Source organism: Ascidiella aspersa, chromosome 8 (assembly GCF_963924565.1).
Source record: "Ascidiella aspersa chromosome 8, kaAscAspe10.2, whole genome shotgun sequence".
Taxonomy (NCBI): Eukaryota; Metazoa; Chordata; class Ascidiacea; order Phlebobranchia; family Ascidiidae; genus Ascidiella; species Ascidiella aspersa.
Window position 1 is genome coordinate 7,548,958 of NC_139454.1, and position 15,627 is coordinate 7,564,584.

Consider the following 15,627-nt stretch of genomic DNA (forward strand, 5'->3'; position numbering starts at 1 on the left):
AGAACTGTGGTAGGATTCTAGACCAGCGCCCAATTTTTTTTTTTATATATATATTTTTTTTTTTGTTTTATGATTATTTTCCCGGATATAGATTTGCCGTAGAAGTTTTTTTTATCAAAATTCCACCGTCTCCAAATCCGCAATGCTTGAAGAGGTTATGGCGCCAAGATTTTGCGCCAAAATATTACAAGGCCGGTAGCGAAAGTATTTACATGATTAAAATTGTTTTTTAACAAATATTTTTTAGGGCGCCATAACATATTTAGTCAACCATCGCATCATTTAAATCTATTTTTCATTAGCGCTACCGTCATTTTATATAGATACTTTAGTTATACTTTAAATTTCCTTCCTTACTACGAAACTTTCTAGTGGCGGGAAAAAAGTTGCTCACCATAGAATTCTAACTAAACAGCACAATATGCGAAAAACGTGAAAACAAACTTTTTTAAAAGGTTTCTTGCACTTTTTACAGGCCATTTCTAACTAACCGTGTATCTTTTAATTAATTTCGTCCGTATTGGATCGATTTAATTTCGCAGTATGCACATGTTTTGAGTTGCCTCTTACATTTCAATTTCAACAGCATAACGATAAACAGTGTTTTAAGGGATTATTTTAGTAAATGCATGTTTGAGCCTTTTCTCTCAAAACGGTTTGTCATCTGTGAGGAAAAGCTAAAAACCTTGTCGAGTTGTAAATATTGTTTATTACTAAAACGTGTTTGTCAATAGACGAAGAATACAGGCCTTTAGAAAGGTTCCAGTGTAATTAGAACATCTAGGCTAGCTTTCGATATTAGTTCCACTGAAACCATTCCGACCCCTGGACCAATTCCCTGTTATATATCAATTCTGGTTCTTTAAACAAAGTAGTTAGCATTCAAGTTTTTTAGGTCATTACATAATCAACTGCAAATTACTCTGCAATATATTTTTGTTTTTTGTTGTTGTAAGTTTGATTTCAGATTGCATTTTTATATAAAATTTGGCATGCTGCTTCAAAAAAAAACGTTATTAGGAATTTTTTTATTTAAATTAGACGAACTCCAACACATGTGTTTTGCAGATAGTATTTCAATCGGCTGTTTAACAAACTAAGTTTTATAATTTGCAGTTTCATAGGATTGAATTAAAAATTGTACAAATATATAAGTTCCTTACATCAGAAATATCATGTCTGGCCAAGAAGAGGAGTCCAAGGTGAGAATAAGTCTTCTTGAAGTCTTATCTGCAATCCTATCACCTGATCAAAATGTCAGATCGGCCGGTGAACAACAAATCAAAATCCTCGAAGTCATGGATGATTTTTCTGTTATCCTTGCAGAGCTAACAGTTGACGGACAAAGAAATCTAGCAATTCGCCAGCTTTCATCGCTCATTTTAAAGCAGTACGTCGAAAGTCATTGGAACAAACTGGGAGATAAGTTTGTTCCACCAGAAACGACGCCACCAGCAAAAATAGCAATAAAACGGATGCTGCCATTGGGTCTGAAAGATCAAAGTAGCAAAATCCGCTCCAGTGTCGCCTATGCAATTTCAGCTATAGCTCATTGGGATTGGCCTGAAGATTGGCCACAACTTTTCCCTCATTTAATGGAGGCACTTGTAAGTGCATCCCCTCATTCTGTTCACGGTGCCATGCGGGTTTTAACAGAGTTCAGTCGGGAATTGACCGATGTACAAATGCCACACATCGCACCAATTGTGCTGCCTGAGCTTTTGAAGATTTTCCTAAGAAGTGATACCTACAGCATACGCACACGCTCTAGGGCTGTCGAAATTTTCAACACCTGCACAAGTCTGATACATTCCACTGACAACCGCTCCATGATTAATTCACTTCTTCCCGATGAATTTGTCAGAGAGTTTACGCAAGCCTTTGCAAATTCTCTCCAAGTTCCAAATGGCCCAGCGTCTGATTGTGGATTGAAAAAGGAAGTTTTGAAAACACTTATAAATATGATTCGCGATGTGCCAAAAAAAATGGGCCAAACCGTGCCGGTTGTTTTATCCGCTGTTTGGCAACAGCTGATACAAGGAGCCCAGTATTTCGTTAAATGTGAAGTTAACTGTGCGGAAGATGACACAGAGACTGTGTTTGACTCTGATGGGGAGGCTCTTAGCTTTGGCAATCTTGTTTATTCTTTGTTCGATTTCGTAGAAAGCATGTTAGATTCAAACAAATCTAGAAAGGTGGTGAAAAAATCTCTTCCAGAGCTTATGTACTACCTGATCACCTACATGCAAATGACAGAGGAGCAAGTAAAATCTTGGATGCAGAATCCAGATCAGTTTGTTGAAGATGAGGACGAGGAAACTTTCTCTTTCAGTGTTCGAATTTCTGCCCAAGACCTCTTTTTATCCTGCTGCAAAGAGTTCAAAAATGAAAGTGCAGTTGCTCTTTTAGAGGTTATCCACAGGCATTTAAAAGAAACCACCGACCGAAAGAACAGCGGGGATGCCCACTGGTGGAAAGTTCATGAGGCTGTTTTCCTTGCACTTGGCTCAGTTCGAAACCTTGTCTTGGAATGCTTAGAAAAGAATGTTATTCAGTTTGATTTCAACTCATTTCTTAGATCTGTGGTTTCCGAAGATCTCCAAGCAGAGTGTCCCTTTTTATCAGGCCGCTCACTTTGGCTAGCCAGCCGTTTTGCTAGCTTAATGCCACCAGAAACAGTACATAGTTTTCTCTCTGACACTGTGCGTGGAATTCAGCCTGATCAATCGCCGATAATTCGTATTTCTGCAGTCCGTTCCGTATTCGCATACTGTGACCTTATTAGGACAAATGCTGAGCTAACATCTTTTGTTGGCCCAATCATTGATGGTTTCTTACTGTTTGTTGGCCAGGCTACTATTGAAATTTTAGCATTAGTGCTTGAAAGCTTATTGGTTGTCATATCAATTAGAAAGGAGACAACTATAAAGTATGTAGATCAGTTGATCTCGTTGGGTATTGCTGTTTTCCTAAAGTATGTCAACGATCCGTTAGTGTCATCCCTTGCATCCGATATTTTAACAGAACTCGCATCGCAAGGAACTTGTACTGCACAGTTGGAAGCTAAATTGCTACCAACTCTGCTGAGCATCTTAAATGCACCAACCGATAAGATACCATCTGGCCTGGTCTCAACCACCATGGACCTACTTTGCAATATTATACGTAAACTTCAGGCACCTTTACCAGTTTCATTTTTCAACTCTGTGTTTCCAGCTGTGATTAAGTCGTCTTTGAACTCTGACGACAATTCGGTACTGCAAAGTGCGGGAGAATGTACACGGGCCTATGTTGGCGTCGATATCGATCAATTGTACAACTGGAAGGATGCTGAAAGCAACAGTGGCCCATATTATGTAATACAACTAATTGCGGTGCTGTTGAATCCCAAGCTTACCGAATACAGTGCTTCATTTGCTGGCCGCTTGGTTTCAGTCTTTATTTCAAAGTCAAGCAACAGACTGACAAATACAGACATTGATATGATTCTAAGATCTGTTTTGAGTAAGCTACAACAATCGCTTACACTCACTGTCGTCCAATCTCTCATCATGGTTTTTGCACAACTTCTAAATTCCAATATTGAATCTGTTATTTCCTTTTTATCCTCTGTTCCGGGCCCAGGTGGCAAGTCAGCCATGCAATTCGTAATGGACGAATGGTGCGAAAAACAGAGTATGTTCTACGGAAGCTACGACAAAAAAGTCAGCACTGTGGCCTTGTCACGACTTCTAGAGTACGGTTTAGCTTCCAATGATCAGCGCTTGGTTGAAATATCGGTCAGGGGCGATCGCATTTTTTCAGATGGAATTAGGACCCGGTCCAAAACAGCAAAGGAGCCGGAACGGTGGACAACGGTCCCTTTGCTGGTAAAAATCTACAAGCTGCTTCTAAGTGAGCTCAATAGTCAGATAGAGGCAGGAAAGGGACAAAACTTTTTTGAATGGGAAGATGCCTCAGACGAGGACGATGAAGTAGATTCAGAAGATGGAAGGCAGACCTTGTCTGAACTTTTAAATGAAAATACCGTTATTCGAGATGGATTCGGTTGCGGAGATGATGATGATGACTTTAGCGAAACTGACGAGGACGCCACAAGGGATCCACTGAACGGCATCGACTTGAAGGAATACTTGACCAACCTGATCAAACAGTTTTGCAGCACTGATGTTCATAGCATGCATTTTCTGTCACATCTTAGTCCAGTTGAACAAAGCACATTGCAGCAAATTGTCGATGCAAAATAACTATGTCTGGTTCTTTATGTTAAGTACGGTTATATATGTTGAAGTGCTGTTATTTGCTGATTACCCTGCCATATATTGCTAATTTTGCATTACGTTCGTCACTATTACCATGCATGTAGAGTTATTTTAAAGATCAAGGTTCACTACCTGATAATTTCTTGACTGTAGGCCTATACAACATTGCTTGTTTGATTGATGTAAAGGAATGTTAGCGAATGCACTCGTTGTTTTGTTTCAATTCTAATCGTGTTTGTTGGTGCTGAAGTTCATTTTTAATATTTTATTATTGTGTTTTCAAGAATCTATTTTATATTTTTTAATCTTTGTGTACAAGACCACTTGACCTTACGCTAAACATGGATGTGAACAAATACGACTTTCTTCTTCACCCCATAAAAGACCTAACAAAGAATTGGAATATCGATATTGCCCATGTCCTTGAAGATTATACATCGGAGGTAAAAGTTGTGTTTATCACCATGTAAAAATAATAATGCCTAACTTTGTAAAAAGAGTGCAGGTGTCAAATTTGGTAAAACCCCTGACAACAGTTGATTTTAGTTTTTACATCATTTTAGAATGTTAAAAAAATGAAAAATCTTACTATGTTTTACATTAAAAGAATTGAGATTCACAAAATGTTAGACCAAAAAACGAAAACAATAGATATTCAAGTATAAAGAAAGTGGTTTATCTATATGTCGGTATCCTACACAATTCTAGAAACTGTTTACATTACAATTTAATATCTAAGCAGTAAAGTCTCATTTCTACCATTTTTTATAAATGTTTCCTCTAGTTGGAAAAGATGCAGTTCTCCTTTGATGGTGGTAAAACAAGCCTAAACTTTGCAGAGGCATCGTATCTTATACAGGGCACCGCATGTGTTTGGGGCAAAAAGGTGGAATACCTTCACTCACTTGTTTACAAAACACTGGAGATGATCAGGAAAAATAAGTAAGAAGTGCCCAATTTTTTGATATACATGTTTTATAAGTTCTTTTTGGTTGTGGTATAATACTTGTGTGAACCTTTAAATGGTAAATTATAAATAGTTACACTATACACGGATCTGTAATGTACATTTTGAACTGTCTTTATCCAGATGGTGTCACATTTGCTTTACCTGTTTTGGCTTTGAGATTTATTATCAAGCTAAATTATGGATAAATAAGTTATTGTTTGTACTTTTTGTTGCAGAGAGGGCCAGGCAACCGGTAACCAAGACGATGCTAACCAAAACCAAGCTCATGCTGCCTTCGACGATCCTGAAGATAAGGTTTCACCCACTAGGCCCCACTTTTTTCATAACAAATCAGTTTCAAAATACTGGCCATAATAAACATAAGAATTTAATGTGATGTTTTCACTTTGATGAAAAAACAATGATGTGATTGTTTAAATCCTAATTAAATTATTTTAGAAGAGTAAGAAAAGGGGTTTCAAAATTGCGTTTTACTGTCATGTTTTTTAACTCCTCTAGCTGAAAAGTAATAGTAATGTCTTCCATTTTTTGTATTGGCACTACTAATTTTGCGGAGTGTTTGTGTGAGCAATTTTGACCCTTTTATTGAGCACATTTCCACGCCCCTGATCTGAACTGCATTTTTCCTAATGTTTTGCAGTTTATTGAAATCAACGAGGGCGGCTCTGGAAAGTCTAAGAAGTTTACCATGCAAGACGATGTCACAGTTCAAATGGCATTGCCTGCCGAGGTGATTGACAAAAGCGATGCTGACAGTCGAGGTTCTGGATTGCTGACGTGAGAGACTTTTTTAAATACTTTTATGAACTTGCGTTCCCAACTGCTTTTAAGTTTGCAAAACCAAGCAAGGAAATCCCTGTATTTGTTCACATATACCCAGTGGTGTATCCATGTACGTCACTATTTTATTGTATTGTTATTAATTAACGTCGGACGGAAATTAGGGAACTCCTTAAGTTGAAAATTCGGGGACCCCCTATTTGCTTTTTAAGTACACCCCTGCGTATACCAACTTTTAAAGCTGATTCGAAATGATTTTATGAAATAAAAAATACAGTAGTATCATTGAATTGAAAAATATTTAAATTTAAATGTTGGTTATATTCACAGAATGGCAATATATCTATGGATAAGTTTGTATATATAATTTGAAAGTGGTAAAAATCCTACAGACCAAAATTTAAACATGTGCAGTAATTATATCGATAATTGTTTGTTGAATATAATTTGTTTCCCATTTAAGTGTTAAAGGCGAAGTGTTCAACTACTATTCGGACTTGTGGTGCAATAATTCAGTTCAAAGGTCAAACGGAACTTCAATGTTTACGAAACAACTTGGCTTCGTAGATGATATGATCAATACCAGTAAGTCAACATTTTGCTCAATATTTTCTTCTAAAAAATTCTAAATTTTTTACTCGGTTTATAATTGGAAATAAAAAATTCATCAAAAATTATTAAACGCGAAAAAGTGCCTAGCAGCTAGCACTATAATTTCGTGGAATAACCAAACAAAGGTTGTGGGTGATATTCAAGTTGTAAAAATCACTATATTATTTAATTTAAAAATTTCAGTAAAAATTTTTGCCTTGTGAACCCTTTGCAATTATTTTGATATTTCGCGGCCCTACAGAAGTTTAAGAGTCAGTCGGCCTACGTTTCTTGTAGTACACTAGTGCAGTCACGAATATTTCTAATATAACAACATTCCAACTCATGCGAAATAATAAAGCATAAATAAAGACCAAAAATGATGACAGATAACGTTTAAATCAGGGGTTCTTAAACTGGGGTCCATGGACCCCTTGGGGGTCCGTGAATTACTTTTAGGGGGTCCATAAAGGCCTAATCGACATATTAGTGTATCATTAAAAAGTAATAATTTTTTCAAAGAAAGCAGTTTAATTAAAAATAAAACGCTTTTGCCCTGACTGTATTTAGACTCCCTTCACAGATTTTTTAGACCAAAATCAACAAATTTATGAAGTTTATTTGTATTGTACCGTCAATTTATGATGTGTTTTTTTTTTAAGTTTAGCCTATCGTGGTTTACGCGACGTCAAAAAATGTTTAGGAGTCCGCGGTAAAAAAAGTTTAAGAAACACTGGTACAAACGCCAAAGCCTAATGTTGAAAAACTTAAAGACAATTCTCATTGCGTACCCTCTGAAACTGCTGTACGGACCCCAGTTTGGGAACTGCTGGTCTATAAGATTACAAACAAGTATTTATATAGTTTTTATTTATCCAACCAGTGAAATATGGACAAAACCCAAAACAACTTATAATCTTCCAATTTTTCCAGCTGCCGAATCGGGTAATAACAAGCCAAGTGTTGCCACGGACGATAATGACGACCACTCTATTGAGGTGATGGATGATGATTATCACGAAGAAGATGACAATGACCCTCTTCCTGCTCCAGTTGCAGCGGATGAGGGAGAAGCGGCTTTCGATCAGATCCTTAATGAAGTGGAGGAACATGTGTCCGTTGTAAGTTTAAAAAAAATGTTCGCTAACCTTTACAAGTCTTCCGCTGTTCAAAGAAAATAATATTTGTAGCACACTTTTTTCAATTTTTAACGGTGCAAAACACAAATGCTTCGCCAATTAACCTTATCTCTTGGTTAAAGAGTATCATCTCCTGGACAATGTACATTTAATTCGTTTTCTGCTAGCCTTAATCACTATTTGTGCGAATAAGTTATTTCCAAAATTTACAGAAAGTTCTGCACACTTTATAATCTTCCAAAGTTCACTCTTATTTAACATTACAATCCTGTACACCTAAAGGCTTGACAGTTAACCGTACGACATGAAAGGAAAATAGGTTGTCAAGCCCTGAATACTATCGTAATACAAATTGGATTTTTTTTTTAATTGTTGAACACTAAAATTTTTTTTTAAATGCACAATCTTCTAATCTAAAGCAAACAACTTGGAAAGCAATAGTCAAAACCATCTTGCGAACAAGGTGTGTACCCGGTGGAAACTACAATTCACTGTATCTTGAATTTTTTTTATTTCTTTACTCACATTTTTAGGGAACTCTTCAAAACATAAAACTTTTGTTTCATCTAGGTTATGATGAGACAAACAAGACAAAGAACAAAGCCTGTAGAAGATCCGGTGGAGGCAAGTACAACTGTTGAAAATCCGCAAACTATAGGGCACTGGGAATTCTGACTTAAAAAGCGTCACCTAGATTACTATCATGCTGCTATTCTTGCATTTTACCACTATGCAAATACACACCTGTAAACAAGAAAAATACTCAGCATGAAGTACTGCGAGTACTTTCTGCTTATGGCCCACTGTTGTGTTTATAAACTTACGTTATGCTGCACTACTCCAAAACTACTTGACTAGCGATGCTTATGAATTGGTGAGGTAGATTCATCTACGACAAAGATATTAAACAGTTTGGGTAAGATTCGAACTCCAGTCCATTTGGACCATTGCTTTACTAACTAAACTACTATTCCAAACTTGTACTCAATTCGGACTTATTAGCAGTGGATTACACAACAAATGCTCTACTACTTAACCCACTAATCAGTAATCATCGTCTTTGGGGATTCAAAATTACGAGTGTTGGATTGCACAAGCAACCACTGCTCTACTAACTAAGCCGCTAATCACCTTGGATGAGATTCGAACTCACGAGCGTTGGATTGTACAACCAGTGATCTACCATCATAAGCTATCAAGTAACGTGGATCTAACTTAAACAAACGCCTGTTGGTTAGAACGACAAACGCTCTATCACAGAGCCACCCAGTCACTGCATTAGATTTACCTTACAGTTCATATTTAAATGCCTGACGTATTTTAGGACAAGCGCCCCAAAATCGTGCCCCTGAACCCGTACGAGGTTTGCAAACTGTGGGTTCCCAAACCCTTATGCAAGGGTAAGCCACTGCGACTGCCTGCCTCCCTTCGACAAAACGTACGTAAAAGGAAGGTTACGAATCCGGCAAAGGACGTTTCTCTCTTCTCCGATTTCCTGGAATCGATGAGTGATTATCTTTGTTTTATAGCTTTACTGAAATACTTTTTTTATTAATCAGAAAAATAAGTCAAAGATAGCAAAACATCTCTGTATACATAAAAATCAGTAAAAATTCCTAATGTAAACTGTTGTTTATTAGGTTTCTATTGGCCGCCGTTATTTGAACTTTGCATGTTAGGAAATATATTAAAGCAACAGTAAAAGAGCCGTCATTCTGGCGACAAGAATTGCTAAAAGTTGTTTTTAGAAAACAGGCAACAAATTGCTTTTTAGAATACGTGTTTTTTTTTTTCTAAAAAAAGGAATATAATGTTTGGTGAACCTTTTTTTAATATCACAATAAATATTTTTTTGGAAAACACTATAACCTTTACACAAAAACCTTCTCAAGTTGTGTTTTTTCTGATATTTGCTCAACTGATTTTCCTGTGACCGTTCTTTTAACTTTGTGCTGTTTGATTTTCGCAGAGGGCACCTTCTTCGTCAAGCACGAGTTTGAACCAATTGTGTTAGAAAAAAAGAGAAGAATGGCATTGTGGAAAGAGGTAATTAACCACGAGCCCATTACTCGATCGTCTTCTCGAAAATTGGGAAAAGCTGTTTCAATTTCAGATCTTTATTATAAAGACCTGTCTCTGTTACTAACAGCTATTAGAAAACGCTTTTTCGACTCAAATATTTTTTAAGAAAAATTCTATAGATAGAAGATAGATCCGCATAGCTATCTAAACGTGATGTAGCAGCTAATTTTGCGTCGCACAGTATTTTTTATTTTTATTTTTTGCAAGGCTTTCCTTGTAGAGGAATTTTAAACAAACCAAATAACGACATTTATAGAATATTTTAAGCTATGGTTTATGTTATAGAACAGGACGCCAAATGCAACTTTATTTTTCAGATGAAACTTGCCCATGTCAAACCTGACCCGATTGGTAAGTCTTTTAATGATTTATCTGCCAGGCTACAGCAAACATATCACCGTAATCATATAGCAGGCACGTAACAATTTAAAAATAATCCTAAATCTTTTCTGACCAAACCTTTTAAACAATTGAGCGTTGTACGTTAGGTTTCAAGTGTACCATGATTTTTTAAGCTAGATATTAGGGCAGTGGTGCTCAAACTTTTTCGGCCTGCGACACACTAAAAAAATAAAAACAAATTTACGGCTCACTTTTTGCAAAACATGTTTATAAGTTAAGAATTGTCCAACTGCTTGGGAAGGTAATAGATAGATAAAACATACTATCAGTTATATCTAAGTCTTAAACGCTTGCCTGCATTTCTATCTGCAATATAAAAAAGGGTATTTTCCAAAATTGAAAATCGTTTGAGGAACACTGGTTGAAGATTACTGCATTACTACCAGATGGCGTAAACTAAATTGTAGCGTGTTTTTGGGTACATTGATATGCAAAGCGGAAGTCGAATTGAATTGAATACCCTTCAGGATAATTTTTAATATTAAATTTTGTTTAATGACTCCTGCTTTCACAAAAAGTTTAATAAAAGAGTCGTAATTTTTAAGCTAAGTGTTTAGATCAATTAGGACACGACTTTATTTTTTTACAAAATAAGTTAGTTATAAATATCTAATTTAAGAATAGTAGAATGTGTCGCTGAAATATGGAGCTTTTTAAATGTATTTTAAAAGTCGTAATAAGAATATCAAAGCCCATACAGAAGTAGGTATCATTTTGAACGTTACGAATAACACTTTATTCATTTGATGTTGAAAGAGTAATTCGAAACGTTAAAAATGCCACCCACTTTTGTATGGGCTTTGATATACTTATTACGTCTTACTTCAACCTCCAACCATTATGCTCCAAAAAAGACTTTTCCAAATAAAATTTATAGCTTTATAAAGAATTAAAATTAAACTATTTGACAAGTTTTAAAAACAATTAAAAAAGAGAACAGCATAAATGGCAAGATCAACAGAATAAAAAAGTAGGTTGAACATTTGTTTTAACACAACACAGCACATAACCTAAACTGCACATAAAATAAGTAAATAGACAGTTCATAAACCTTAAAAAACATTTTTTTTTAACTTTTTTTAAACTTCCAAAGACCTGTAAACATTTATAGACTATGTTGCAATGCTTTTAGACCAAATTTTAACTCATGTAAGAAGAATGAAACTATTAACAACACAAAGTTGTGCGATTAAATAAAGACAGTATTTTAAAAGTGTTTATCATTTTTATGATCTTGTAACATCGCTTTGTGACGTCAAAATAAAGGAATGTTGGATGACGACGATGACGTGTTCGCGGCGGAGGTAAACCAGAATGGTGACGTCATAAAGAGAGAAGATTACGACGATGACGACATGGACGACGCACCTGAACTCGATGACCTCATCGGTGACGTCACAGCTAATTCCCAACCTCCCATTGGTGGGTTTTATCGTAAAAATTGTTATGATAACTGTAACGATAGGTTCAGTTTTTTCCTGTTCTTGAGGGTTTAAGTTATTATTATATACATTTAAAGCATATTTTTTCATGCTTATCTATCTACATATATTGATGTTAGATAATATTTAAAATTTGAAAAGTCGTTTACGTCAAGATAGTAAATATCGTATTTATGGATAATATTGAATTGGAGTCGATACTTAATGGTTGATGCCAACTGGTATTATCGGTACTCGTTAGATACTAGGGCGGTTTCGGTACCGTTTTGATGGCAAATAATAAGGACATTTTGGCCATGGCTGTTAACCCAATTTAGCGACTTCTACATTGAAAACTAAATTGGTCAAAATTACCAGGTTCAAAGCTTTGGCGTTAAATGAAATGTCAAGTATCCACAATCCCTACTTTCTTCTATATTTACAAGCTCCTCCGTTATCAACATACGTCACACACAATTATGAACTCTTAGTTCAAAGCTTCGAAAAAAGTCACAAATTTACATCAGCAGAAATTTTCCTATAAACATCCAACATTTTCGAAACTCAAAATACAAATTCCTCGTTTCTGCAGCGAGTCCAGATCTAAACGAACTGAGCACCTACGAGGACCTCGTGCGCCACCACGTGGATAAATTCTACTCGTCGGCCAAGCAGTTCGTCCAGGAAACTTCGCTCTCACAACGAGTCAAGCAGTGGGAACAGAGCATTTCTCCTTACCTCGAAGAACAGGTTGGCGACGTGCACCTTCTAGTTTTGGGCAACATACTTACCTGACGGGGCTCTTTAACCGGATCACTGTGGGGTTTGTGTCCTGCCATTTTTTCCCCGGGTAACACCGGTTTTTTGGGGGGCATAAATACTAAAACTATTACTATATCGACACTAACATTAACACTTACACCATAAACAAAAAGGTTAAAATGCTAATCTTCTGCCGATGCGCAGTTCCACTCTAGCCCGAGCAGGGTTGTCCTGAGGACTGGGCTCGAACAATACTGACACTTCAGGCATTCCCGACCTACTTTTTGGTCAATGGGAAGAACAAGCCACTTCACCTTCACCCTTTACTTTACACTTTCTTTTAGTTGGTAAAAAAAATAGTTATGGACAACTTGGGGTTTTTGGACGTTTATAGGCTTCTTGTAATGCGAAAAACACATTTTATTTAAACCAACCCGAACGATGAGTGTCCGTATCGTTTCTTTTATGAAGAACTAATAGTTGTTCGGGACAGTTTTAATTTTCACATTTTTGCCTCAGCCATAAAACGAAGCTTTTAATGGTATCAGCCTGACTTACACTTAACATACAGCAACTAAACTATCAAATTTAAGCAAATAACGAAATTACGAGTTAAAAAAAAGTTATTTGTTTGTTTCTAAAGAAACGCTATGTTGCATTTTCAAAGTAAAATTAGTTTGACGAGTACCGATACTACCACATCGGGTATCGGAACCTATTATCGATTAGCCGATATATCGCTTAACCTACCTCTAATTTTCATTGCTGTATTGCAGGAGAAACGACCTGAATTCGACATCCACACTTACGGTGACGAAATGATCGCCTCGTTCCAAGACTTGGGCCAGGAGCGAAACTTCGAGGACATTCTAAAGGGCGACGACCGGTGGTCGATATGCCGAAAATTTGCCGCCACCCTGCAGCTCGTAAGACAATTTATTTTTATTTCGAAAACTTGTCAATTTAAAAATACAATTTCTTTTCGGACCCTTGTTTTGAGATTCTTATTGAATTTTAACGGTGCATGTTTAACTTTTATCAGTAACTGTAAGTTGTAAGCAAAAAATCAAGATTAATCCGGTAACAGTTAGTTTAAAACCAGTTTAATTTTCAAACAACCATCCTGTTTGAATCTACAAGGACTAAGAACTATTTCCAGCGTTGTAAACAAGTCCAATTCAATTCATTTATTTAATTTTTTAAAGTATTGTTTCCGAGTTTAAACTCTGGTTTGCCCATACTTGTCGAACTGTTCCTGTTGGGTTTTGTCTGACATATCCTGATGCGTAAATCAAACTTTTTATCAAAGCGACATTTTGGAAATCTAACACAAGAAATGATGTTTTAAATCAGTGTTTCTCAATGAAATTGGTAGGCTGTTAGATTTGGTTGAGTCGCCCCTTACAGTAATGGTACACATGGTTAGGATTGTTGAGATTTATACTGTACAAGATTTCTCAAAATTTGAGAAAATTACGGAATCAATACGAACACATTTAATGGGTCATATTAACTAAATCCAAACTTATTAATTCTATTGTCTTATGTTTTGTCCGCTCACAAAAAGTTCAGCGAAGAATTTTTAACTCTAACTCTATTTTTGAAGTATTCTTACGCTTAGTTTTTGAGTCACCGCGAAAAGTGCTTAAGAAACGCTGTTTTCAACCAAGAGCAGCAAGTTTTTGTGACTTTTCTTGGACTATAAGTAAAACTAGAAGAGTGAACAGTTTCTTTTTTTCTCCTCATAAAATGTATACCTTACTTTTTAGGCGAACGACTGCAATTTCCACTTGGAATCGGATGAGTCGTCTGTAAACACTCTCAAGTTGAAGTTACTCTCAAACCACAAATCCCGCGATCGTTTTCAGGACAACGTAATCCACTCCGACAACTAAAATAATTCAACACATGTAATAAGAATATCAAAGCCCATACATAAGTAGGTATCATTTTTAACGTTCGAATATCTCTTTATTCGAAACGTTCAAAATTATACTTTAATAATGAGTAAAGAGTTATTCCAAACGTTCAAAATGCTTCCTACTTCTGTATGGGCTTTGATATTATTACTACGTCTAACTACAAGCTCCAACCATTGTGCTCCAAAATTTCAACAGATGTATTTTGTTTGTTTTAATATAACACTTCTTTCTGTGAAGGTAACACGACGACGGGTTTGCAGATAGGAATTAGGATTTTACTTCAGAAAAAAATATTAAGCAATCGACATATTTTTGTGAGCCGAATTTTAGGCTTTTTTCAAAGAGCGAAAACCTATTTACTGCGTTCAAATAAGTTGTTCGGTTGATTTGCTTTGGTATATCTAAGTAAGCCAATGCTTTTTGTCAAACGAAATATTTTCTTTCAGCATTAAGTATATAGCGAGTGTATTTGCAGTAGTGACTAGTAGACAAATTGAAAAAGCCGTTTCGGTCCCTTAACTCGTAAAATATACCTAATCGTGGTTTAACTTTTTAGTCAACTTTTTTACCCCTTTAAACAGCTGCCGCTTTTTGTGCAATCGATATGTTTACGATCCTCAAGTGCTATTTTTAGTCGCAAAGGACTGCTTTGAATTTAAATCATCGTGACCCTTGTGCGTTTTAGTGTTGTAAAATCTTTGTATTTTTTCTACGTTGCTTAGTAACAAATACATATTAATAAAGATAAGCAGTCCAACTTTGTGTAGCGTGACCAATTGACCATTTTTCTTGTTTTAATATTTTTTGTGTCAACAACCACCGAACTTTTTCTCCAAATATTTCTCTTTTTTGTTCGATGTATTAAGTGGTATACTTTTCATTCCGCATTTTCCCCTTTTCACAACTTTTCTTTTTCAAGTTCACAAAATAAATTTCGAAAAATTCAAACGAGTTTTCTTTGAAATACAAATGCGCCGAAGTATAATTTTAAGGTAAACTTTATTCTTTCAGTTAACAAGGATTGAGCGTCGTCATGTTTTTTCCCGTTGTTAGCATTGAAACACTGAAGCTTCTAAAGCCACGCAAATAACAGCTAAATTTCACTTGTGAGGTATCCACGTGTTCCCAGTATTACCACTTTGTCAAAACAAGAACATGTTCAGATTATATTTTTTCAGGAAAACACAATTTAAAAAATAATTTCCCAATGCCAATCCCTGTTCCAGAAGGTGCATTAAACCAAAAAAACGTTGGAAACTACTGACCCTACAGGCCTACAGTTTCGATTAACGTATT

The 15,627-nt window shown here is 36.0% G+C and overlaps 2 protein-coding genes across 2 annotated transcripts; both read left to right on the plus strand.

The window, feature by feature from the left end:
• Positions 1–1,121: 1,121 nt before the first annotated feature.
• On the plus strand, positions 1,122–4,491 carry LOC146135605 (importin-9-like). Its single transcript, XM_083395376.1, has one exon. The coding sequence runs from the start codon at positions 1,176–1,178 to the stop codon at positions 4,245–4,247; it is 3,072 nt and encodes a 1,023-aa protein (XP_083251502.1). The 5' UTR covers positions 1,122–1,175; the 3' UTR covers positions 4,248–4,491.
• A 64-nt stretch (positions 4,492–4,555) lies between these two features.
• Positions 4,556–15,269, plus strand: LOC146135606 (condensin-2 complex subunit H2-like). Its single transcript, XM_083395458.1, has 14 exons — positions 4,556–4,705; positions 5,047–5,204; positions 5,448–5,526; positions 5,873–6,009; positions 6,476–6,597; positions 7,537–7,724; positions 8,313–8,366; positions 9,067–9,250; positions 9,712–9,788; positions 10,142–10,175; positions 11,493–11,648; positions 12,240–12,397; positions 13,186–13,335; positions 14,179–15,269. Exons 1-14 carry the CDS (start codon positions 4,604–4,606, stop codon positions 14,302–14,304), a joined length of 1,725 nt encoding a protein of 574 aa, XP_083251584.1. The 5' UTR covers positions 4,556–4,603; the 3' UTR covers positions 14,305–15,269.
• Positions 15,270–15,627: the final 358 nt, after the last annotated feature.

What these genes read in the sequence shown, in the direction of transcription:
- LOC146135605 (XM_083395376.1), top strand. Translation starts at nt 1,176, where the DNA reads ATGTCTGGCCAAGAAGAGGAGTCCAAGGTGAGAATAAGTCTTCTTGAA.
- LOC146135606 (XM_083395458.1), top strand. Translation starts at nt 4,604, where the DNA reads ATGGATGTGAACAAATACGACTTTCTTCTTCACCCCATAAAAGACCTA. An exon ending in GAGATGATCAGGAAAAATAA is followed by an intron (nt 5,205 to 5,447) that starts GTAAGAAGTGCC and finishes TTTTTGTTGCAG; the next exon opens with AGAGGGCCAGGCAACCGGTA. An exon ending in CTCCTTACCTCGAAGAACAG is followed by an intron (nt 12,398 to 13,185) that starts GTTGGCGACGTG and finishes GCTGTATTGCAG; the next exon opens with GAGAAACGACCTGAATTCGA.